Source organism: Lynx canadensis, chromosome C1, assembly GCF_007474595.2.
Source record: "Lynx canadensis isolate LIC74 chromosome C1, mLynCan4.pri.v2, whole genome shotgun sequence".
NCBI classification, from domain to species: domain Eukaryota; kingdom Metazoa; phylum Chordata; class Mammalia; order Carnivora; family Felidae; genus Lynx; species Lynx canadensis.
The window spans coordinates 141,681,267-141,708,571 of NC_044310.1; the positions used below are offsets into that span (position 1 = coordinate 141,681,267).

At 36.8% G+C, this 27,305-nt stretch overlaps 1 protein-coding gene across 25 annotated transcripts in view; it reads right to left on the bottom strand.

Annotated features, from left to right (window-relative positions):
- The window catches only part of NEB (nebulin), a 219,632-nt gene that overhangs the window by 91,596 nt on the left and 100,731 nt on the right, over nt 1–27,305 (bottom strand). For 24 of the 25 annotated variants that reach the window (XM_030325669.1, XM_030325689.1, XM_030325687.1 and 21 more), the window contains 16 exons: nt 26,850–27,053; nt 26,035–26,139; nt 21,336–21,443; nt 19,929–20,240; nt 18,380–18,583; nt 17,809–17,913; nt 16,741–16,848; nt 15,163–15,474; nt 12,961–13,164; nt 11,303–11,407; nt 11,054–11,161; nt 10,352–10,663; nt 9,430–9,633; nt 8,001–8,105; nt 2,127–2,234; nt 450–761 (listed from right to left, as the gene is read on the bottom strand). In XM_030325669.1, coding sequence (XP_030181529.1) covers nt 450–761; nt 2,127–2,234; nt 8,001–8,105; nt 9,430–9,633; nt 10,352–10,663; nt 11,054–11,161; nt 11,303–11,407; nt 12,961–13,164; nt 15,163–15,474; nt 16,741–16,848; nt 17,809–17,913; nt 18,380–18,583; nt 19,929–20,240; nt 21,336–21,443; nt 26,035–26,139; nt 26,850–27,053 — 2,916 coding nt within the window. The remainder of the gene's footprint in view (nt 1–449; nt 762–2,126; nt 2,235–8,000; nt 8,106–9,429; nt 9,634–10,351; nt 10,664–11,053; nt 11,162–11,302; nt 11,408–12,960; nt 13,165–15,162; nt 15,475–16,740; nt 16,849–17,808; nt 17,914–18,379; nt 18,584–19,928; nt 20,241–21,335; nt 21,444–26,034; nt 26,140–26,849; nt 27,054–27,305) is intronic. The other variant, XM_030325693.1, reaches the window with a different exon arrangement.

Sequence of the window (27,305 nt, forward strand, 5' to 3'; positions counted from 1 at the left end):
GTCTTTAGATGCATATATAATGAGGAAAAAATATATACTTTTACTTATATACACCTCTCTCTCTATAAATATAAATATATATATACATATTTTTCCTATATGTGTCAGAGGAACTTAAAATCTAACATTTCCTTAAGTTCACATTTGTTTCTGAAATTTAGATATCTGATTGTACAACTGTAATGGGTTGAAACAACTGGGACTGAAATTTTCTATCTAATTACATAGAAAGAGAGGGTGATTTTTTTTTTTGTCTTAATAGGGCCTTGCTACATGAAAAGGAATCCTCTGTAAGATAGAGAATGTTCAAAATAACTCTACTACCATGAAAGGTACAGATTAAGTTAGGCTCTATTAGGATTACCACTTAAATTATGTCCCTAGGGAACACACTGTGATGATATACAGAGACAAATATCTCCCCAAGAGTCTGCTGATAATATACGCACATCGCTCTGCAGTTCGTAGGCCTTCTTAGCCTGGATCACATCATTCTGATCTGGCAAACATGTCCACTGGTGCAGATAATTGCGATAATCAACATCGCTAACCAGGACCTGGCATTTCTTGGCCTGAACAATCGACATCATGTCCAATGGTGTATTGTGAATTCCTTTAGACTTCTCATAAGCTTTCTTGTATTCTCTGTCACTCTGGATCTTGGCAGCATGTATAGACCAGACCAATTTGGGGTCATCTTGTAGGGTGCGGAAACCCACATGGTGGCCCAATTGCTTACGGTATCCTTCTTTGTATTTGTACTAAAGTTGTGAAAAAACAGACAAAAAAAATATGAAAATAATGTAGTAAGAGGACTTTTCATTAAATGTTTTCAGAATATTTTCCCTGCCTTAATGTAAATTGGCTCAACATCGGCAGTCATTACATATTTCAGTAAGGAAATAGGGCTATTTTTGGCAGTTTCATAGAGAATATGAGTAAATCAGGAGGGAAGTAGCATGGTGAATGAGAGTAATTACAAAAAATTATAGCTAACATTTACCGAGCAATTACTAAATGCCCAATACTATTATGAGTGCTTCAAATGTATAGGTTGATTCTTGTGAAATTGCTGAATTTTTTAGTTAAAATAGTTGAGTAGTAGCAACTATCATCTCAATCTTCACAACATCTCTGTGAAGTGGATACTATTATTATCACACATTTCAGATGTGGAATATAAGGTTTCCTGGAAAGTGGGATGTTAAGTCAGATCGTCCCCCAAGAGCACTGAGAGTACCTCAGTAGGAAAAAGTCATTTGTGTGATTTTGGAGACAGATAAAGCAAAAGGTGCATATTTCAGGAATGGAAAGCAAGGTCATTGGTGTGAATCAGATGACAACAAAAGGCCTGTAGGCAAGAGTTTCCATCTTGTCCACACTTGTCCTAAGTTTCTTAGGACTAGAGTAAGATAGCATCTGTTTCTTTTCTATATTTGGATAACATAGAAAAATTTGGATAAAAGGGAGAGAAAGAGAACTGGGAATAAGGCAGATACTATAGATTGGCTATTGTGTTTAGAGTTAAAATTGAAAAATAAGAAGGAACAGGTAGATATGGGAGATAAAAAATAGAGCACAACCCAGAGAAAGAGCACAGGGTTGCTTAAAGATTTGGAGCTGGGAGTGGGGGTAAGGGGCTTGGTAGGATAATTATTTTAAGTTTTTAAATTACTATTAAATAAATTTCACAAGGTTACTGAGAGCATTATACATAAACCTTCAGTATAAAATCTTATATATAAGGTGCGATTTCAGTCTTAAGTCTCATGTGAAACTTTCACCTGTTATCTACATTTATAGATAATGTCATAAATATTTGGGGGATAAAATGATACTGGTCAACAATCAGATGTAATGAATTCTCCCAAGAATTCTGCATAGTCTCTTTGTGTTATTTTACATCCACTCAGAAACAACTTAGAAATCATTTATACATATACCTCATCTATACTAACCTTAATGTGCTTCATTCCATTTTAATGGTTTTAAATAGGGTAAGTCTTTAGTGCAAAAAAAAAAAATGCAATTGTTTGCATAGATTTTTTAAACCCCCCAAATTCTTGAAAAATACTCTCCCTATTTGTTGTAAGAAGAAAAAAAACCACAAGGAAATAAAACCGTACCTCACTGGCAATATCCCTGGAGGCTTTGGCCTGTTTGATTTCAATGGCGTCTGCTCTTAAGTCATAGCCTTTCTGTTTGGCCTCATTCCAGTCTTTTTGGTAAAGATTCTATTGAGGATAAACACAGGTTTGTTTACAAGAATTGAAAATAAGTGAATATATTCGAAGTACTCAAAATAAGATTCGTAAGACATAATGTAAATAAAGACAGCATAAGACAAAACATTTCTTTTTTTTAATTTTATTTTATTTTTATTATTTATTTATTTTTTTTAAATATGAAATTTATTGTCAAATTGGTTTCCATACAACACCCAGTGCTCATCCCAACCGGTGTCCTCCTCAATACCCATCGCCCACCCTCCCCTCCCTCCCACCCCCATCAACCCTCAGTTTGTTCTCAGTTTTTAAGAGTCCCTTATGTTTTGGCTCCCTCCCTCTCTAACCTCTTTTTTTTTTTTTCCTTCCCCTCCCCCATGGTCTTCTGTTAAGTTTCTTAGGATCCACATAAGAGTGAAAACATACGGTATCTGTCTTTCTCTGTATGACTTATTTCACTTAGCATAACACTCTCCAGTTCCATCCACATTGCTACAAAAGGCCAGGTTTCATTCTTTCTCATTGCCACGTAATATTCCATTGTGTATATAAACCACAATTTCTTTATCCATTTATCAGTTGATGGACATTTAGGCTCTTTCCATAATTTGGCTATTGTTGAAAGTGCTGCTATAAACATTGGGGTACAAGTGCCTCTATGCATCAGCACTCCCGCATCCCTTGGGTAAATTCCTAGCAGTGCTATTGCTGGGTCATAGGGTAGATCTATTTTTTTTTTTTATATATCTATGAAATTTATTGACAAATTGGTTTCCATACAACACCCAGTGCTCATCCCAAAAGGTGCCCTCCTCAATACCCATCACCCACCCTCCCCTCCCTCCCACCCCCCATCAACCCTCAGTTTGTTCTCAGTTTTTAACAGTCTCTTATGCTTTGGCTCTCTCCCACTCTAACCTCTTTTTTTTTTTTCCCTTCCCCTCCCCCATGCATTCCTGTTGAGTTTCTCAGGATCCACATAAGAGTGAAACCATATGGTATCTGTCTTTCTCTGTATGGCTTATTTCACTTAGCATTACACTCTCCAGTTCCATCCACGTTGCTACAAAAGGCCATATTTCATTTTTTCTCATTGCTACGTAGTATTCCTGATGCATAGGGGCACTTGTACCCCAATGTTCATAGCAGCACTGTCAACAATAGCCAAATTATGGAAAGAGCCTAAATGTCCATCAACTGATGAATGGATAAAGAAATTGTGGTTTATATACACAATGGGTAGATCTATTTTTAATTTTTTCAGGAACCTCCACACTGTTTTCCAGAGTGGCTGCACCAGTTTGCATTCCCACCAACAATGCAAGAGGGTTCCCGTTTCTTCACATCCTCTCCAGCATCTATAGTCTCCTGATTTCTTCATTTTGGCCACTCTGACTGGCGTGAGGTGATATCTGAGTGTGGTTTTGATTTGTATTTCCCTGATGAGGAGCGACGTTGAGCATCTTTTCATGTGCCTGTTGGCCATCTGGATGTCTTCTTTGGAAAAGTGTCTATTCATGTCTTCTGCTCACTTCTTCACTGGGTTATTTGTTTTTTGGGTGTGGAGTTTGGTGAGCTCTTTATAGATTTTGGATACTAGCCCTTTGTCCGATATGTCATTTGCAAATATCTTTTCCCATTCCGTTGGTTGCCTTTTAGTTTTGTTGATTGTTTCCTTTGCAGTGCAGAAGCTTTTTATCTTCATGAGAGCCCAATAGTTCATTTTTGCTTTTAATTCCCTTGCCTTTGGGGATGTGTCAAGTAAGAAATTGCTGCGGCTGAGGTCAGAGAGGATTTTCCCTGCTTTCTCCTGTAAGGTTTTGATGGTTTCCTTTCTCTTATTCAGGTCCTTCATCCATTTTGAGTTTATTTTTGTGAATGGTGTGAGAAAGTGGTCTAGTTTTATTCTTCTCCATGTTGCTGTCCAGTTCTCCCAGCACCATTTGTTAAAGAGATTGTCTTTCTTCCACTGGATATTCTTTCCTGCTTTGTTGAAGATTAGTTGGCCATACTTTTGTGGATCTAATTCTGGGGTTTCTATTCTATTCCATTGGTCTATGTGTCTGTTTTTGTGCCAATACCATGCTGTCTTGATGATGACAGCTTTGTAGTAGAGGCTAAAGTCTGGGATTGTGATGCCTCCTGCTTTGGTCTTCTTCCTCAAAATTACTTTGGCTGTTCGGGGCCTTCTGTGGTTTGATACAAATTTTAGGATTGCTTGTTCTAGCTTCGAGAAGAATGCTGGTGCAATTTTGATTGGGATTGCCTTGAATGTGTTGATAGCTTTGGGCAGTATTTACATTTTAACAATATTTATTCTTCCAATCCATGAGCACGGAATGGTTTTCCATTTCTTTATATCTTCTTCAATTTCCTTCATAAGCTTTCTATAGTTTTCAGCATCCAGATCTTTTACATTTTTGGTTAGGTTTATTCCTAGGTATTTTATGCTTCTTGGTGCAATTGTGAATGGATCAGTTTCTTTATTTGTCTTTCTGTTGGTTCATTATTAGCGTATAAGAATACAACTGATTTCTGTACATTGATTTTGTATCCTGTAACTTTGCTGAATTCATGTATCAGTTCTAGCAGACTTTTGGTGGAGTCTATTGAGTTTTCCATGTATAATATCCTATCATCTGCAAAAAGTGAAAGCTTGACTTCATCATCGCCAATTTTGATGCTTTCGATTTCCTTTTGTTGTCTGATTGCTGATGCTAGCACTTCCAACACTATGTTAAACAACAGCAGTGAGAGTGGACATCCCTGTCATGTTCCTGATCTCAGGGAGAAAACTCTCAGTTTTCCCCCATTGAGGATGATATTAGCTGTGGGCTTTTCATAAATGGCTTTTACGACATTTAGTATGTTCCTTCTTTTTTTTTTTTTTTTTTAAATTTTTTTTTTCAATGTTTATTTATTTTTGGGACAGAGAGAGACAGAGCATGAACGGGGGAGGGGCAGAGTGAGAGGGAGACACAGAATCGGAAACAGGCTCCAGGCTCCGAGCCATCAGCCCGGAGCCTGATGCGGGGCACGAACTCACGGACTGCGAGATCGTGACCTGGCTGAAGTCGGACGCTTAACCGACTGCGCCACCCAGGCGCCCCATAAGTATGTTCCTTCTATCCCGACTTTCTCGAGGGTTTTTATTAAGATGCTGAATTTTGTCAAATGCTTTATCTGCATCGATTGATAGGATTGTATGGTTCTTATCTTTTCTTTTATTAATGTGATGTATCACATTGATTGATTTGCTAATATTGAACCAGCCCTGCAGCCCAGGAATGAATCCCACTTGATCATGGTGTATAATTCTTTTTATATGCTGTTGAATTCGATTTGCTAGTATCTTATTGAGAATTTTTGCATCCATATTCATCAGGGATATTGGCCTATAGTTCTCTTTTTTTGCTGGGTCTCTGTCTGGTTTAGGAACCAAAGTAATGCTGGCTTCATAGTATGAGTCTGGAAGTTTTCCTTCCCTTTCTGTTTTTTGGAACAGCTTGATAAGGATAGGTATTATCTCTGCTTTAAATGTCTGGTAGAATTCCCCTGGGAAGCCATCTGGCCCTGGACTCTTATTTGTTGGGAGATTTTTGATAACTGATTCAATTTCTTCACTGGTTATGGGTCTGTTCAAGTTTTCTATTTCTTCCTGTTTGAGTTTTGGAAGTGTGCGGGTGCTTAGGAATCTGTCCATTTCTTCTAGGTTGTCCAGTTTGTTGGCATATAAATCTTCATAGTATTCCCTGATAATTGTTTGTATTTCTGAGGGATTGGTTGTAATAATTCCATTTTCATTCATGATTTTATCTATTTGGGTCATCTCCCTTTTCTTTTTGAGAAGCCTAGCTAGAGGTTTATCAATTTTGTTTATTTTTTCAAAAAACCAACTCTTGGTTTCGTTGATCTGCTCTACAGTTTTTTTAGATTCTATATTGTTTATTTCTGCTCTGATCTTTATTATTTCTCTTCTTCTGCTGGATTTAGGCTGTCTTTGCTGTTCTGCTTCTATTTCCTTTAGGTGTGCTGTTAGATTTTGTATTTGGGAGTTTTCCTGTTTCTTGAGATAGGCCTGGATTGCAATGTATTTTCCTCTCAGGACTGCCTTTGCTGCGTCCCAAAGCGCTTAGATTGTTGTATTTTCATTTTCATTTGTCTCCATATATTTTTCAATTTCTTCTCTAATTGCCTGGTTGACCCATTCATTCTTTAGTAGGGTGTTCTTTAACCTCCATGCTTTTGGAGGTTTTCCAGACTTTTTCGTGCAGTTGATTTCAAGTTTCATAGCACTGTGGTCTGAAAGTATGCATGGTATGATCTCAATTCTTTTATACTTATGAAGGGCTGTTTTGTGACCCAGTATATGATCGATCTTGGAGAATGTTCCATGTGCACTCGAGAAGAAAGTATATTCTGTTGCTTTGGGATGCAGAGTTCTAAATATATCTGTCAAGTCCATCTGATCCAATGTATCATTCAGGGCCCTTGTTTCTTTATTGATCATGTGTCTAGATGATCTATCCATTGTTGTAAGTGGAGTATTAAAGTTCCCTGCAATTACCACATTCTTATCAATAAAGTTGCTTATGTTTGTGATTGTTTTATATATTTGGGGACTCCCATATTCAGCTCATAGACATTTATAATTGTTAGCTCTTCCTGATGGATAGACCCTGTAATTATTATGTAATGCCCTTCTGCATCTCTTGTTACAGCCTTTAATTTAAAGTCTAGTTTGTCTGATATAAGTATGGCTACTCCAGCTTTCTTTTGAGTTCCACTAGCATGATAGATAGTTCTCCATCCCCCTCACTTTCAATCTGAAGGTGTCCTCAGGTCTAAAATGAGTCTCTTGTAGACAGCAAGTCGATGGGTCTGGTTTTTTTTATCCATTCTGATACCCTATGTCTTTTGGTTGGAGCATTTAGTCCATTTACATTCAGTGTTATTATAGAAAGATATGGGTTTAGAGTCATTGTGATGTCTAAAACAGACATTTCTGAATTCTTCTGGTGGTTGGCCATTTACTTTATGGAGTGTAGGATACTTCTGACTAAAATTTTAAAGCTAAACATCTAGGTCTACTAACTTTGAATATTTGTCTTCATCACAATACGGTACACATCTGAAAATACCCACCACGCAATACATGAAAACTAAGAACCAACTGTGAAGCTAGAAAACCTTCATCAAGGTATCATGTAAGACCTGGTAAGACTTTTCTCCCCTAATATTTCCCTTTGACTTTTCAGAGGTCCCTGCTAAAGGGATGGGACATAGATATTTAAGCACATCTTGTTCTTTGGGTATAATTAAAAAATTATCTTTTGGCTTTTCTAATGGCTTTGAAATATCAAGCAAGAAAGTTCTGGATCAATAAAAAAAAACTATAAAGACAAAAGAGACTATTACCTCATTCTCCCTCATGTAAGAGAAATTTAACTAGGAAATTTCATTCTTCTCGATTAATATACGATGAGACTGAGCTATGGACATTGGATATAGCACAATGCTTTTAACGTTGAAAGGAGGAATCCAGTAGGATTCAGATATCCCAACTCTTGTAGTCCTGGGACCCACCCCTGTATTTAACATTTAAAAGAGAGAATTGCCATTCATAATGCATTGGGAATGGTACTAAAGAGAAAATGTCTAGCACCAAAAACTGTACACATTTCTAAGATAGGTAATTTGTCCATTATGCCACACTCCACACACTGACATATACTGTCCTATAAAGACATTTACACTTCATATTTATGCTCTTACATTGCTGATTTGCAGGGCATTAATATGAGCCTGCAGCATGACTGGCATGTCAGAAGGAATGGTGATGTTGGTTTTATCTCTATTCCATGCTTCTTGATATAGTTTCTGTGGAGAGAAGGGAAGTATTAATTTAATACAGTGATAAAAAGTAGATATCTGAAACATTAAGCCTTAAAAACCTGGAAAAATGTTTTTAATGTTTATGATGGTTAATTTTATGTGTTAACTTAGCTAGGCCACAGTACCCAGATATTTGGTCAGACTTTTTTTTTTAATGTTTGTTTATTTTTGAGAGAGAGAGAGAGAGAGAGATAGAGAGAGAGAGACAAAGCATAAGCTGAAGAGGGGCAGAGAGAGAGAGGGAGACACAGAATCTGCAGCAGGCTCTGAGAGGTCAGCACAGAGCCTGATGTGGGGCTCAATCCCACAAACCATGAGATCATGACCTGAGCTGAAGTCGGTCACTTAACTGACTGAGCCGCCCAGGCACCCCTGGTCAGACTTTTTATAGATGTTTCTGTGAAGATATTTTTTTTTTTAGAAGAGATTAACATTTTTATCAGTAGACTTTGGTAGAGTACCCTCTGTAATGTGGATGGGGCTTGTCCAATCAGCTGAAGCCATTAATAGAAAAAAGACTGACGTCCGCAGAGCAAGAAGGAAATCTGTCAGCAGACTACCTTTGTACTTGAACTGCAACTCTTCCCTAGGTCTCCAGCCTATTCTGCAGACCATAGATTTGCCAGCCTCCATAATCATATGGCCCAATTCCATAAAATAAATCTCTCTTCGTGTGTGTGTGTGTGTGTGTGTGTGTGTATGTGTGTATGTGTGTATACACAGATATAGGCTACAGAACTATCTACATCTCTCTCATAAACATATATGCACACATATATACATATATCTATACCTATACATATCTATATCTCCTATTGGCTCTGATTCTCTGGAGAACCATGGCTAATACAATGTTATACCATTTAAAATGCAGCATTATACTACAGATTTTTTTTAATGTTTATTATTTTTTGAGAAAGAGAGAGCATGAGTAGGGGGGGACAGAGAGAGAGAGAGAGAGGGGGCAGAGGATCCAGAGTGGGTTCTGTGCTGACAGCAGAGAGCCTGATGTGGGGCTGGAACTCACAAACTGTGAGTTCATGACCAGAGCCGAAGTCAGGTGCTTAAATGACTGAGCCCCCTGGGCACCCCAATATGCTACAGGCTTTAGTATTTGATAGGTGTTAAAGAAATATTTATTCTAATTTGCATCTATCTTTACCAAACTAGTCTTTACCAAACTAGCAGATTCTTAGAGTTGCTCTTGTTAGTAAGTCTTCCAAGAGGAACAGGCCACTTGCTCTGTTTGGGTGGCATCATCTGAAAACAGTCCCACAAAAGGAATGCTTGGTAACAGGATGGTTCTTACCTCACTTATTTGCAGAGAATTGGCTTTGGCCAGGACAACATCTGGAGTGTCAGCAATGCTAGTGAATTTCAAGGCTTCTGGCCGTGTTTTATAAAGTCTTTCATTCACCAGGTCTTGAGCATTCCTCACCCTCTTCATTTCTACCGAGCCTTCTGGCATCCAGCCGATGCCACGTAGCCACTCCAGATCTGACTTATATACACTCTACAAAGATGTTAGGCAGAAATTAGGTTCCACGGTTAGACACACCATCTCATAATTGAAAAATAAAGTACATGGGATTGAGGGGTTGATGAGCATAGTAGATGGTATTCAAAAAAAGTAGGATCTGAGATTTATAGGACTCCAGGGTTTTAATATCAATGATAGAGTAATTTGTAAAAGCAGAATTATATACACTAGCTGTGAAGAGGAATAAAATCGTAATGCTGAGTTTCATGATAATTATTTGATATTTCCAAAAAATTATAGAACTGAAAAAATTTTTAAAGGAAATTTTGTTGAATCTCATTCCGTTTTAATCCTGTAATAACTGACTGAAGGAAATTTTGTTTAATGTTTTAGATATAGCACAATAGTGGTAATTATTTCAAAAATATTCAGATAATTTATGTTTATCTGCAATATATTTTCATTGCCAGAAAGTATAAATGACATGAAGAAAACAGTCTGGAACCTAGGTCACAGAATAAAAGACCTGGCGTAAGTAGGGCTCTTCATCTATACTCTTTGATTCCTATGACATAACTCCTGAAGATGGATTATGTATTAAACAATGTGAGTGGTGTTCTCCTGGGGCTGTGCAGTGCACACTCTATGACTCTATCTGTCCATGGTGGGGTCTACCCATAGGGGCACTGCCTGGACAATTAATAAAGCTAAGTCCTCTCCTTCCATCTTTCCCAAAGTTTGTGTTACGTACATCACTCTGCAGTTCATAGGCCTTCTTTGCTTGGATAATGTCGTTTTGATCAGGTAAACATGTCCAGTGATGCAGGTAATTTCGATAATCAATGTCACTGACCAAAGTCTGACATTGCTTGGCCATCACGATGCCTAACATGTCCACTGGGCTGGAGAACTTGGTCTTCCACTTTTGGAATTCCTTTTTGTACTCCCTTTCACTTTGAATCTTCCCTGCATGTATGGCACACATAATCCTGGGGTCATCTTCTATGCTCTGGGCTCCAATGTGGTGGCCCTTTTGTCTCTCATATGCTTCTTTGTATTTGTACTACAATGAAAGAAATATCAGTTTAGAAACCAAGTTTGAAGACCGTATACACGCTGACTACAGAAAACATGAACATCCGCAAGCAAACGGATAAGAATTTCATATTGCAAACATTTTGGCATCTCTGAATAATTTTAAATTCTTTACACTATCATAAGCAAAAGTGTAGTATATTCATATACCTTCATTGGTGAAGCCCTTCCCTGAGCAACTCTAGCTACAACTCCAAACTGTACTATTCTTCTCTGTGACAACAAACAGAAAACGTCTTACAAAGTAAGAAGCAGGAGTGGGGATATGTGTGGAAACAATTGCGAAATGTGGCCCACCAGCAGCACAGTGGCTGTTCAGCAATGTGAGTCCAGAGGGGGTAAGATGGAGGGCACTTACATCACTGGCAATGTCCCTTGAGGCCTTGGCCCTTTTGATGGAAATAGCATCAGCCCTCAGATCATAGTCCTTCATCTTTGATTCATCCCATCCCTTGGTGTAAAGTTTCTGGGTGGAGGATGATACACAACAGAAAAAGAAAATTGTTTCAGGAAGTTAATAGGTCAATTCCAGACAGGAAAGTGTAAGGTGGAAAAGTATTTTGAGGAATCCTAGAAAGGCTTAAAAGACAACCAGGAAACCTCTTACTTGGCTAATATTGGCAGAGTTGCTCTTGGCCAGTAGGATTTCTGGGGTGTCCGGCATCACGTGGATGGAGGATTTGTCAGCATTCCAAGCCTCTGTATATAAATGCTATGGGGGAAAAGGAGTAAGAACCTCTGTTAGTGCCCATGTATTACAGTTGTTTTCAAATTTGACACATTTTACTGTAGAAAAGCATTTTTAAGGCTATTTGGAGGCGAGGGAAGCAAAAGGGTAGTGGGGAGAGTGAAAAATGACAATATTTAAACTGCCATATGACAGCTTCATAGCTAATATGAAGCTATATAGTGGTCTTAATTATTAATTTTTTTTTCTGTGAATCTCACCCTTACTCATATGACCTCCAAGGATGGAGCCTGCCTATAGAATTATGATGCAGCAGAAAGCCATTAACACAGAGTTAATCCCCAATTCAAGCCCAACTCCACTATGTCCAAGCTGTGTAATCTTGTGAAAGGTACATAATGCCTCATATTCCTCATTTCTAAGAGCTGGATAATCATATTTTTACGGAGTGCTTTTTGGTGTTTTTTAAACCTACTATTTTTTTTTAAGTTTATTTATTTATTTTGAGACAGAGAGAGAGCTGGGGAGGAGCAGAGACAGAGGGAGAGAGAGAGAATCCAAAGCAGGCTCCTCACTGTCGGGAACTGTGAGATCATGACCTGAGCTGAAATCAAAAGTCAGATGCTTAACCAACTGAGACACCTAGGTGCCCTTACTAGGTGCGTTTTGAAGATTAACCATAACATATGTAAAGTGTCTGAGTCATAGTAGGCACTCAAAAGATTTTACGGTGTTTCCTATTGTTATTATTACTGTGGTTGCTGTGATGGGTATGGTATAAAATAGAATTCCTGGAGTTTTAGTACTTCAAGCTTTGGAGTTCACTGAGAGTCAATTTCATATTCTGCACTGAGCACCCAATCTCACTACCCTGAATGTCTGGAAGATGTCCAGGCAAGTGTGGAAGAATTCAGGTACATTAAATTCAACCTAAAATGTGCACATTAAAGACCCATCCATTGGATAAAGAATGATCCCAGTATCAATAAATAGATTGCTAGACCTCTGAAAAAAAAAAGTGATTATTTATCTTACGTAATGATACTGAAACAGCAGTAGCAGCTCACTTCTCAAAGAGGTTCTCACTTCCACAATCTAATACGGAAGGGCAAACCAAGCAACTATTTTGAGTTGTTCACATTCAAAGAGTCAATGTGGTGCTGCTATAAACACTGTGTTTCCCAGACTTCAGAACAACATGCTAAAAGGCCATATATTCCTTGCAGGATAGACAAAGACAAGTCAATGGTTTGAGTCCGCTGTGCCTAGGAGAATGTACAGGGCAAAGTAATGTATGTGTGGATGTCTCCAGGTCACTGCTCAAACGAATGTGTCCATTACTCCAGAGAAATTACCCCAGGCTCTGCTTCCTCATGCACACAGAGAATTAGGGGACACAGTGTTGAGAAGAACATGAAGGTCCAACTAGAAATCAAGCAGATGCTCTGTTGAAGACGGGCATGAGAATCAGGCCCATTACATCCCCCTTCTCTGGAAACTCTTTAGGGCATTTCTCACTTTATGAGCCAAATCCATGGAAGGTATGACTCAGGAAATGGAAACAATTGCATACTCACTTTGCTCATCGTCAGGGCATTATTCTTTGCCAGGACAATCTCTGGGGTGTCTGTAATGCATGTGAATTTGAGCTGGTCTGCAGGCTGGCGGTACTTCCTTTCACTCAGGATTTCTCCAGCTCTTTTCACCTTCTCGACTTCTACAGAGCCAATGGGCACCCATCCAATGCCTCTCAGCCACTCGAGATCAGACTTATAAATAGCCTGAAAATGAAATAATGTCAAATATTTATAGAAGTTACCTAGACAGCCTGGTGTCAGATCTTGAGTTAACATATACAGATAATGTATAATTCTGAATCTTACTTATATGAATTTCTGGGAAGACCCACAGGATTGACTTACTTTGGTGTAGAATGGCTAGCCAAACACTTTGTCCCTGAAGGCAGCTAATGTTTTCTAGTTTAAAGACTCATAAAATCTGTGCTCACTTTGGTAGCACATATACTACCAAACCATTTTAAGGAAATTAGTGACTGCCCCCTGATAGAAAGTATTTATTCTCTGATTTGATTGCCTGTACCTCCTTGTGCATCAGTAATACTCTGTTAGAATACAGCTTGTTCCTGTCCCATTGGGCAGTGGCCTTCACAACCAGCCATATAACATAAAGATGAACACTACTGGTTGACTACATGTTGAATTAATGTGTTTTCTGGGGACAACAAAAAGGGCATCATTTGATTCTATATACATGCTTCTAAACAAAGAGTACACGTATTTTTACTCTTGTTTATCTTATCCTCAATTCCCTTTCTTGTGTTATAGTTCAAGAAGATATTTTATCCGTCTTTAATTTTTCTTCTTTGAATTTAAGTAATTGGCTAAAGGAGCATTTTTCTCATAAGTAAAGGTAACAATTCTTTTTGTTTGTATGGCTCTTTGGGAAATTTCCTTTTTACAATGCCACTATTTTTATCAGTCTTTCAAAAGTGACAGTTGTCAGAGCCTGATCAAAAAAACAAGGAGCTACTATACCAATGAGGTAGCACTTGAGTCCCAAGGACAATCTACTGGCTGACAACAAAAGTGCCTCACGTATTTCTAGAGAGCTATTGTTTTCAGCTTCTTAGAAAAATTGTCTCAATTTGTACAATTCATTCTTAAACTTCCTTGCACAAATAACAGAACATTATCAGAAAAATGATAATACAATCAATTCATTTGGAAAATTAGGTTGTATTAAACCAGCGATTCTGAACCTGGCATCAATGTACTTGAATAGAAAAACATACTATCTTTATTTTTATTAAACTCTAATTGAAATACAATATTTATTTTGATTATAAATATAGGCTATAGATCATAATAGCATTAATACTATATAAGACTTTGTCAGCAATAAAAATCACAAATATTTTCATATCCTATTACAGTTGTTGCAGACATCTTGAGATATTTATGCTCCTTCTTTGAAATTAAACTAGTTCTTATACCCAGTGCTACATTTTTTAAGTCTTGAAAATCATGTCTATTCACTACATCATAGATTGTGTTAAATATATATGTTTTTTATTTGAGAGAGAGAGAGAGAGCGAGCGAGCGAGCGCATAAATCTCAAGCAGGCTCTATGCTCAGTGCAGAGCCAGACATGGGGCTTGATCCCACGACCCAGGGATCACAACCTGAGTGGAAATCAAAGAGTCAGACACTCAACGGACTAAGCCACTCAGGTACCCAAAGTTTAATATTTTCATAACCATATTTCAATGTGATCAGTTTCTTCTGAAACATACATATGTTGCATTTTATGCATTTCATGACATTGCCTTGAGAAGTTGTCCATAGGTCTCACAGGATGCCAAAAGATTCCATGGCATAAAAAAAAAGTTAGAACTCCTTTAAAAAATCTTTTAAATGTGCTGATGGGTCAGCACCAAGGAAGTAATCTGTCACATGGACCTTCCCTACCCCCCAAAGGAAAAAAAAGGTAATTAACCTAATTTGACCTCCTTCCCTTTCCCCTAAGGGAAGGTGACCTTGTCTGAAACAATCCTTTCCATTCTTTTGCTAATAACCTCCTTACCTTTATCCTCCTCCCTATAAAAACCTTTTTTTTTTTTTTTCCTTACAACTCTGGAGTTACCCTCTACTTGCTGGATGGATTGCTGCCCCATTAATGAATTGTTTAATAAAGGCATTTAGATTCAAGTTAAAATCAACAAAAATAAACACATGCTGATGAATATTAGGCCCACTCACATCACTCTGAAGGTCATATGCCTTCCGAGCCTGTATGACGTCGTTTTGATCAGGCAGACAGATCCATTCATGTAGAGGATGTTTGTAGTCTATGTCGCTTACAAGGACCTGACACTTCTTGGCCAACACCAATCCCAGCATGTCCACTGGGCTGCTGAATTTGGTCTTCCACTTCTCAAAGTCCTTCTTGTACTCCCTGTCACTTTGGATCTTGGCCACATGGATGGACCACATTATCTTGGGGTCATCCTCAACATTTCGAGCCCCAATGTGATGGCCAAGCTGTTTGCGGTAGCCTTCCTTGTACTTGTACTAAAAAAAGAAAAAAGATATGAGTTTGATAAGAACATCTCATTTATATAACATTTTATAGTTTCATACACACATTATTTCTTTTGATTTTTCCTTTCACTAGTGTGAGAGAGAAAGGCTAATATTATCAACCCCATTTTATAAAGTAGAAACCTGAAACCTAGAGGAATTTTAGCTGATTTGCTCACGATCACAAGTAGCTGACATTCAAGTAGAGAGCTTCTAGTTCTTAATATTTTTCCATTCTATTAAACTATATTACCTACTTCACATTTGATTGCTTAACAAGGAAATGTAAAACATCTTGTACATTCTAAAAAAACATCTGCTTAAAGATGTGGCTTTTTCCTAAAAATGTATTAAGAATATTTTAGAATCTATCTTTTAGAATTTATACTGAATGTCCTGATCAAGAGAATGGGCTACATTTAGATGATCTCACCAGAAAATATCTTCCTGTTAGGTCACTGAACTTTCACCATGAAAGAGTCATGCCTTGGGTTACTGTTCCATACTTTTAGAATTCAAGAACAACATGTTATGATTCATCTTATCATAAGATGATCATAGTGTGGACTTTTCCAGCTGTTTTACAGCCAGAGAATGTTTTGATAATAGAAGGAATGAAGCCTAAGTCTAAGGCATGGAGCCCTCCCAGAAGAAGGAAAGCCTGGATTTGGGTCCTCAGGAGTCATGGTACAGAATAAGGGTGCCAGATACTCTCAGGAGATGTTTCGCATGAGAAGGAAAAGCTACAGAGAAGAGAACAAGCTTCTCTTCTCAATTTGTTCTTACAACCGTTAGGGGCATCTTCAGAGTTACATCTCACTAAAAGTTACAAAGGATGAAACAAAACTCTAAAACACATCTGTCATCTAGTCTTCCTTTGATGCCAGAATGGATGGAAGTAGCAGGAAAGAACTCACATTTATATTGACTGATGTACATGTTCTTTCAATGTCTTCTACAAACATCCACAGCATTTGCTGCTCAACTTCTAAGGCTCAAAAATATGAACCCATTTTTAGGGTCTATAAAACCCTCATTTTACAAGAAAATACCTCTAACCCCAACTGATTAACAGGTATCATCATGGACACATCATCTTGTGGTTTGCTTTGTTTTTATTGGCAACTTTGTACATGGTGGAATTACCAAATGAAATTGAGACTTGTAGGGACAACCAAAATTCTGGCAAGAAAAATTATAAAAGCTGCCATTTGGGAAAATCTCTAAGAAATGCCTCTTCCAAAAACATCAACTTACATCGCTAGCGATATCTCTTGAGGCCTTGGCTGCCTGGATTGGGATGGCATCCAAACGCAAATCATAGCCTTCCTTCCTGGACTCTTCCAAAGCAAGTTTATAGAGTTTCTGTAGAAAAGAAAGTCATTAATCATTATTCCTTTCATTAAAAAATAAAGCAGGTTATTATTAAATTTTCCCTGTCCTCATTTAAACTATAGAAAGAAATCCATAAAATCAAATATTAGGTGGGTTTCTACAAAATTGCTTTGTAGGTGCCTAAGGATTTTAAGGCACATGTTCTAAACTTGGAGGTTTTATTAATTGGTAAGTTTAAAACACACACACATGCACACACACAAATTATCTTGGGGGGAGATCAGCCTGTGGTTGCCAAAATTTTGTTTTACCGAACAAGAATATGTAAAAAAAAAACAACACTATTTACTATCACCATTATAATACAAAAGAAAACCATGTTAATACTAAACAAGGAGAAAGAATAAGGACATTATCTTCAAATTGAATATATTTGAATGTATGAAAAACTCAACGTGTTATATATATTTTTTATCATTTTGCTATGGACTATCATCACAGACCATGATCAATATGTAGAGCAGGGTTTCAAATAATCACCCTGATGAAAATACTAGTCCTGAGAGAGATGCCTAGAAAAATACTTGCAAAGAATTTGCTTAAAGGGTAATGCTTAAAGGGTAACCAGAGCATTACTGAAACAGCAGAATACCAGAGGGCATGACACCTCATTGGGTTCCAACAGTGCCTCCTAAATAGCTGTTTAATCAAATAATGGCTTGATACCCACACTGACCTGTAGGAGAAGACATCAGGAGTGTAATTCCCATTGAAATATTTCTCCATAAGCATTCCATTCCCTGCTACCCTGTTGCTACAAGGCTGGCTACTTTGTGGACCTACCACACAGCCCGAAATTGAAGCAAGAGAGAACTCTATTCTACTGACGTTACTTTGGAGTGTGTATAAGTCAAACCATGTCACTTAGGAAACCGTTACAATAGTTCATTTTTGCCTTTCTGTTCATTATATGATCAATAGTTTACTCACATCACTGTAGTTTATTCGGTTGAGTTTGGCTAGCATGATTTCTGGTGTATCTGGCATGACATGGATTGTTTTCTTATCATTGTCCCAGGCTTCAGTATATAAGCGCTATGAAGAAAGAAATTAGAAAAATTATTTTGGCATTCAAAGATGCTTTTCTTTTGATATGTGTCAGTCACCTCTCCTCTATACGAAGTAGAAATAAAATTACTTAAGTTGCATAAATTCCTACTTTTCATGTAGATAAATTACTATTTCCCAGAGTATTTAGCTTACTAGTTTACTATTTCATTGACTTGGTTGTTACTGTTCCTTATTAAAATTCTTTAGCAGTTCTGAAAAGTATAAATGGGTTGCAGTATTTAAAATATGTAATTATGAAATAATTACAGTGCATAGTATTTTTAACAGCTTAATATTTTGAAGTATTAAGTAACTATGGTATTATAATGGAAAAATCATTTACAAAGGTATCATAAATCCTATAGGAATTATAGGAATGCTGTAACATGTCAGAATTTTTACCTTTTTCGATGGTAATTCCTCTACCTAACAGTGAGGAATAAAAACTCACCTTACTCATGTTTATAGCATTGCTCTTTGCCAGCACCTGCTCTGGAGTGTCAGTTATGCTGGTAAATTTCAGGGTCTCCGGATGCTGACGGTAGATATTATCACTCAGTATCTCTGCGGCCCTCTTGGCTCTAACCACCTCCACGGAACCAATCGGAACCCAGCCAATGCCTTTCAACCATTCAAGGTCTGACTTATATAAATTCTGCAAATGAACAGATAGGAAACACATTTACTAATTAGAATTTTAGATTCATAGTCACAAAATGCCTATTAGGGAAATACAAAGTATTTGTGAACAAATAAAGCTCCCAGCATAGCTGATCACTCATTTAAAAGTATTATTGAATCCTGAGAATATTTTTTCCCCCTGAGCATTTTTTGGTACAGAGGATTATACCAATATGATAAAAGAACTTTTGTAAAATGTAGAAGACACCTGTCCTTGAGGGTAGTACACGATTTTTACACAGAAGTAGAGCTTCTCCAGCTCTGAAAAACGTGCTCTAACTGGGTGTTGTATGTAAGTGATGAACCACAGGAATCTACCCCAAAAACCAAGAGCACACTTCTCACACTGTATGTTAGCCAATTTGACAATAAATTACATTAAATAAAAAAAAATAAAAAAGAAAAATGTGCTCTAATAGCTCCCAGTAAGACCCCACACTCAGACCAATGCTGCTGCAGTCACAAAAACTCTTTTGCCTTTTTTAAAGGAAAAGAGGTGAAATTTAACTACAGTAATGAGTTTCAGCATATAGTAATGTTAACCTTTGCAAATCACGCTCTCACATTTTTAAAATGGAGATATAATTGACATGTGATATATTAGTTTCAAGTGTACCACATAATGATTTAGTATATATATAGACTGTAAAATGATCACAATAAGTCAACATCTATCACTACACATAGCTGCACTTCTGATGTGTAAAAAGAACTTTAAAAAAAATCTTTATTTCCGCCTTCAAAATCACAAAATATCAATTGTGTAATGTGGTGTTGTAAAGATAATATATATTTCTCTATTCATTTTATTTTACTATCACTAGTACATGGTAACTGTTAACAAGAATTAGACGATTGGTTTTGAAAAAGACAGTAATATATTAGTATTTCCCTGTCAGTAGGTAGAAAAAATGAAATGTTTGTTAAAATGATTTAGTATAATATACTTCTGTTCCCACTTTTTCCACCTCCCTCCATGCCAACATGTATTTCTCTCTCTTTAAGCCAAAAATATGCAGCTATATACTTCTGAGGACTAAGTTTCACCTAACTCATGCAAAGGAAGCCTGAATTACTAGGAAGAAATGTACCTATATATATAATTGATAATATATATTTTATTTCCTGTTTTACATATGACTTTGGGGGGAGAAAAACTGTGAAATAAACTGTAGTACTTCCAATAGGAAACTCTTTTTAAACATTTAATGGTATATTGTTTAAAATATACAAATAAATTCCAGTCTCCTGGCACTAGTCAGAATTTAAGGACATGTTTCAGATCTTTTAACATCAGAACCAGCATCAGGGATACTCACATCACTCTGGAGGTCATAAGCTTTCCGAGCCTGGATGATGTCATTCTGGTCCGGCAGGCAGGTCCATTCATGCAGAGGATGTTTATAGTCCACGTCACTGACTAAGGTCTGACATTTCTTGGCCAGAACGATACCAAGCATGTCCACTGGGCTGCTGTATCTGGTCTTGTATTTCTCAAATTCTTTCTTGTACTCTCGGTCACTCTGCACTTTGGCGATGTGGAGAGACCACATTATCTTGGGGTCATCGTGTACTGCTCGGGCACCAATGTGGTGACCCAACTGCTTACGGTAAGCTTCTTTGTATTTGTACTGAAAGAGAAACCAGTAAATAAGGAGGGAGCACCAAGGGCTATTTCCTGTCATTCTTTTTGTGATGAGGCTTTTCTATGAAATCCTTAAGACGCTAGGGTACATTCAACATGTGCTGAGATGCTACACATTGGAAAACGCTTACTTCCAATGAAAAGGATGTTGTGCTCATTTGCACATTTCTACAGAATAATTCCACAATGATCACTTTATATGATGCTAAAAATCTTTTTTGATAAAAAGAGACTAAAAAGTGAACTTTGAGTGAGTTCAATTGTAGTGATAAACAGTGTCTCAGAAGTTGGTCATATGGGTGGACTCAACTGAGATTTTCCTAATCTTTTTTCTAGGGCATTCTGAGAAATAATTTTCCTCTGCACAAATAGTCTGGGAGCAGTAGTTTAAAAATGGGTGAATTTTGTTGTTTGATAGGTTTAGAGTTTCAGTTTTGCAAAATGAAAAAGTTCTGGAAGTCTGTTGCTCAATAGTGCGAATACACTTAACATTGCTGAACTATGTACTTGAAAATGGTTAAGACAGTAAATTTTATATGTTTTTAAACCATGATTAAAAAGAAAAGCCTATAAAAATGGACAATTTCTACTATTCAGATTAATATTTAAGTTGTCCAGGAATCTGGTATCTTCACTTTTAAGGTAAAGGAATATGCAGACATATCTTTTTTGCTATCCTATGTCCTTCCTCGAATCAGGAGGGAGAACTCCATTAAATCCCGCTCCTTTCCTGGCATCTTTGTCTTGAGTGTATCCTGAGGAGAGCTCATGAGGTTTTATGAGCTACTAGCTCAACATATGTCCATCTAGCCTTAATGAAGGTACCCAATCTTATTAAACAAAGACCAAAGGACAGGAATCAAAGGAACTACATTCCAGTTCAGACTTTGTCTCAATGATGCTTGTGATCTTGGGCAGGTTACCTACTGTCTCAAACCCTAATTTATTCGCCTGTACAGTGAAGGCAGTTAAGGTGGAAGACTACAGATCCATGGATGATGACTATAGAGACATCCATCTGTGTTTCCCTGCAGAGGGCTGGCCTGTTGGTAGCAAAGGGAAGGACTTGTTCAGCTCTTACATCACTGGCAATGTCTCGGGAGGCCTTGGCAGCCACAATGGGAATGGCATCACTTCTCAAGTCATAGCCTTCTTTCTTGGCTTCTTCCATGGCCTGGCGATAGAAGTTCTGAGGAAAGAAGTAGCAACATTCATTCATTCATTCGTTCATATATATATATATATATATATATATATATATATATATATATCTTATTTATTTTGAGAGAGAGAGAGAGAGAGAGAGAGAGAGAGAGAGAGAGCGCGAGCGCACAAGCAGGGGAAGGGCAGAGAGAGGGGAGAGAGAGAATCCCAAGCAGGCTCCATTCTGTCAGTGCTGAGCCTGACACAGGGCTTGATCTCACAAACAGTGAGATTACCGACCTGAGCTGAAATCAAGAGTCAGACACTTAACTGACTACCTACCCAGGTGTCCCAGAAATAGTAGCTTTTAGATGTAATACTTTCACTCTAAAAATGTATTTTTGTCCAAAGAAGACTGCTTTGGATGCAGAATTAACTGCACTAATATGTTCAGCTTTAAATCTTAAACACACACACACACACACACACACACACACACACCCCTCTTTCTTTTACATTCTATTTATCCAAGCTATTTAAGCTGAGATTTTACATCTGGCAGGCTTTAACACTGCAAGTTCTCTTTACACAAATCCTTACAGCTTTTAGACATGAAATCAATAGCTTTCAAATGTGTTGGATTGTTCAGCCCTTGCTCTTCTCATCAAACAGCCAAGAAGTGTTGATTTAACTCCAAATTTGAGTTAGGGACAATTTTACTAGCAAAGAATATGATTACATAACAATACACAACACCACCTTAAATATGTATGTGTCTACAACCAAATAGTGCTGAACTAAGGATAATCTGTTCCTGAATGGCTTTGTTAATATTGATTTGCTCCATAATTAATTTTTTATTTAAAAATTTTAATTATAAATTGTTAATTTATTAGTTAAAAACACAAAACTAATTAAAATATATTTGATAATTTATTCTGTAAATTGGAAAAACACCCACTATTCAGTTTCTACGATAGGATAGATACACATAGAAGGTGGAATGCAGGTGCTGTGGGAACACAGTTTGAGAACCAGTACATTAAACAAATCATCTATACTAGAAGTCTTCATTCAGCATTTTTTGCTTGTGAGCCACCCACAAGAATTTGACCAAATCCTATATACTGTTAAGATAAATTTAAAATAATTGCTAATATTGTTTTTTAATTAATCAATAATAAAGTATGCATTGTGATAATTTTTAAACATAAAAAGTAAAAATTTATTGGATCTCTTAATGTTACTTTTGTGATTTATAGGAAATCACAGTACCTTGATTGAAAACCTTAAAAACGGTTTTGGTGGATATTAATGAATTAAATTGTTTGGCAGATTTTTTGTTTTTTTTAAATACACTCAGGCATGTACCACATTAACTGCTGGAACAGGTATGCTTTCTTTTTTTCCTCTTTTTAGAAATAAAATCTTTAAAAAATCTTATCTGGTCAAATATTTTAATGTATGTTTTAATATTTAAAAATGTATATTTTCCTTATTTTGAAAAACTTCAAACCTACAGAAAAGTTTTAAGAATAGTACAATGGGGGCGCCTGGGTGGCTCAGTCGGTTAAGCGTCCGACTTCGGCTCAGGTCACGATCTCGCGGTCCGTTAGTTCGAGCCCCGCGTAGGGCTCTGGGCTGATGGCTCAGAGCCTGGAGCCTGCTTCCGATTCTGTGTCTCCCTCTCTCTCTGACCCTCCCCCGTTCATGCTCTGTCTCTCTCTGTCCCAAAAATAAATAAAACGTTAAAAAAAATTAAAAAAAAAAAAAGAATAGTACAATGAACACCCAGCTACCCAATTATTAGCACTTTTGCCATATTTATTTTCTCTTTCTCTTTTATGTGTGTATGTTTGGCATGTATATTTGTTTTTTTAAATCTTATTTTCAATTATAAGAACCAATTAAGAGTAAATTGTAGACATCATGGCTTTCACTTTTAAATATTTAAAGCATATATTGCCTAAGAAAAAGGTCACTTTTATACAACCACAATATATTTATTAAATTTGGGAAATTTGATATTGACACAATACTCTTATCTAATAGACAGTGAATATTCAAATTCCACCAACTGTCCCAGTAGTGTCCTTTATAGCAATATTGTTTGTCTACCTAGAATCCAACTCAGGAGCACGAGTGGCATTTGACTGTTCTCGCAGATTTTTAGGCCTTTAATCTGTGCTTTTTGTTTGAAAGTTAAAGAAGAGTGGCTAAGAAAGAGGAAGTGGACACCACTGAGGGCAGGGCCCCTCAGGCAGGTAATTAGAAGAGTAGGGAAGGGAAGCCCTCCCTGTTAAAGTGATTTGTTTATAACACGGCAAGCCAGAGTACCCACTGGAAAGACTTTGTGTTACCTCAAGGACACCTGAAGTTGGAAGGTAGCTCATCTTTATACCCCAAAACAGAGACATAGTTCTTAAAGTGGTCTATGATGGACTAATTTAATCTTTAATTTCAGTTTCCTCCCTTTCCTCTTTTAAGAGAGTTACTGCTTCAGAGCAAGTAGATGCAGAACCTGTAGATAGTTCTGGAAAAGGATTTAGAAATTGCTTATGGTTTTAAGGGCAAAACAACAATGACCTACAATTCTTTAGGGCTTTATCTTTCTTCCTACTCTATAATGTTCAGTATTTTGTCACTGTTGAGGCTGCATGAAGACAAAATTTTAAATGTAAGGAAAAATTTTAAACATGTGGCAGAAATAGTGAAAACAAATTGCTTCATCATTACCCCCCATTCTCATGTTAGATTGAATTAAAAATATTGGAATAATGTCTGAATTTTAAATATGATGCAGAGATATTTAATTTTTAAATGACTTGGGTCTTAGAAGGAACTTATTACATGTTTTTAATGTAGATTATCAATACATGACAAATTACATTCTTCCCAAGATTTTACAAGGAAAAGCTGAAACAAAAATAAGAATAAACTGGATACATTTAAGCTAAAATCCCAAGGGCATTTGATCTTCTTAAAAAATTCTAAAATGTTTATTTCATAACTGGAGAGTCAAATAGTTTGCCTATTATATTTTTCCTTTGAGGACTCTGTCCTTCTGCAGAAGTGGAAAAAATGTGTTTAAATCATCTCATGTCTTTAGGCCAAACAAATTGATTTATTTCATTCTTTCAACATTTGAAAAAGATGCAGGGCTTCAAAGAAGATAACGCTTTTGGTTACCATCAAGACTATGTTTTAAAGCTTGTTTGGTAAGTAATTTACCCAAGAGAACTGGAACAGGTAAATGAGAATTTGAGAGAAAAAAAAAGATGTGGTTGCTTTGTTTTGTTTACATTTATTGAGTACGGAATGAAGGTACCAATTGGGTTGAGAAAAAATTCAAGTGAGCCATTATGAAATCTAATCTTCAGAAGACAGTCCTTAGGCAATTAACATGATCATGCCATTTTAAAGAAAATGAACCCAGCTGAAAATTGCAGAAATAAAAGCCTAATTTCCTCTCAGCAGCTAAAAAACAAAAACAAAAACAAAAACAAAAACAAAAACAAAAAAACACCTACCTCATCTGACCTCATTTTAACAAAAGGCAGAGGCTTAAAAGCGTCATTACAGTTTGGGGTAGAAACTAACTTCATCTGTCTGGGGTGAGACAGACCTCTTGGGAAAAGCTCAACGAACAGAGAAGCTCTGTGGCCAAGAGAAAAATTGTTCTTTCAAAAAATGACTGAAGCCAAGACCAAGCAAATACTTATGATCAGGCTTGTCCTTCTTTAGGGCTGATTATAAATAAAAGTAGTCAATACAGATAAAAGAATGAAGATGGTCAAGTCTTGAAAATGGGTGCTTAATTTTCCAGTGTTCTCAAACTGAAGAAAAGTCTCCCCCCGCCCTTTTTTTTTTAAACGAAGACACACAAACGTGTGAGAAAACAATCTCTTCTTGAATAAACCAGTAATTGTTGATTTTGGCAAGTACAACTGGGCAAGAAGCTGTCCCTGCAGCAGTATTTCTGGACTGCAAAGATATGTGATGACACGTTTAGTGAGGCTGGAGACAACACATAAAAAAATATATTTTATTGTCTTCAGGCAATTTTGAAATGGATGGACTTGAGGATTCTCATTTCAGTTCTTGTAAATAAAGCTCAAGTTATTTTGAGTATATTAAATAAATCTAATTTGCATGGTAACAGGAAGAAGTTAAAGTTTACTAAGCAACTATTTGTGCCAGGCCCTACGTTGGGCATATTATATATACTACCTTATTCAGCCACCAAGAAAATTCCTCAAGATAGGTATTTTTATCCCATTTTCGCAGGTGAGGTAACTGAAGAAAAACTCACAGAATACTGAAGTGTTAATCTGATACATAGCAATCATTATTTTTTAATTAAAATTATAATGAATTTCAATCATTAATAGTTGACTTTGATAGTTTTCTTTCTCCTCCTGAGATGCAGATATTTTTGTATTTATCTATTTCTGTATCATTTTATGTATCTACTTTTTGAAAAATGGCACATATATTCAGGGTAAGGTGACGGGCATAAAAAATCAAAACTAAGCCAACTGGTGCACATGAGAATTAAATCCATAATTCTAACGTTTTTACTACATCAACAAAAAATCAATGTGGTCAGACCAAGAAAACAAAACAAATGGTCTTACCTCACTGTAATTTATTTTATTTTGTCTTGCCAACATAATTTCAGGTGTATCAGGCATGATGTGAATTTGGGTCTTGTCTTTGTCCCAGGCTTCTGTGTATAAGCGCTGTGAATGATCAACAGGTTAATGAATGATAAAAACAATGTAAATAAGAGTTTCTAATTTAGAGTTCATGACAAAGTTGGAAGCCAGGCTCCTCCCTATCTATGCTGTGTACTTTATACCAACACTCCAAATCTCTTTGCTATTACAAGATATTTATTGCAACTAAATGGAAACATAGACTAAGATATGAAAAGAAAACCTGTGTGTGTGTTTTGTTACACTATCACCTCCAATTATAAGCAAGTATTTTCCAAGCATACATACCATATGCACTGTGGTTACATTAAATCCTTCCCATGGTTTTGTTTGTTGTTTGTCTGTTAATGGCAAATGTAACTGGATATGCCATTTCCAGATTTCTTTTTGATGAATGTTATGGAGATTCGCATTGACTTGCTAGTTTTGTACTCACTTAGATAAATACCCAATGGGAAAGAAACCTTATATCAAACCATGTATTACTCTCATTGACTTCAAACAAACTGAACACCAAACACCTGTCCTATTCTTAGCTCTGGCTCTTTCACAAGAGATGTCAAAGCAGAAATTCCCACATACATTTTTGGAATCCTAACGTAACTGAATAGAAAATGCAACTAAACCACTAAAGACAATATGGCAATTGTAAAACAATTAAAAGACTAAATTAACCATAGATATTCTCAAGGGCATATGGTTCTACTTTAGTTTCCCCCAAACTGGGGACTCACCTTGTTCATATTGATGGCATTGTTCTTGGCCAGCACCTGTTCCAAGGAATCAGGCACACTGGTAAATTTCAGCGTGTCTGGAGGCTGGCGGTAGATGTTGTCACTCAGTATCTCTGCAGCTCTCTTGCACTTGACCACATCCACAGACCCAATAGGGACCCAGCCAATACCTCTCAGCCACTGGAGATCTGATTTGTAAATGTTCTGGTGAGATCAAACACAAAAGCAAGTCTTAGTTAAGCTGTAATGACAGTTGATTTTAAAAATGAAAGAAAAAGACTGAAAAATTTGGGGTGCCTGGATGGCTCAGTCAGAGAAGCACATGACTCTTGATTTCAGGGTCATGAGTTTGAGCCCCATGTTGGGTATAAAGATTACTTAAAAATTAAAAAAAAAATTCTTAAAAAAGGCTGAAAAACTTTAATAGCTAAACATCATGTCTATGTCTTTTTCAAA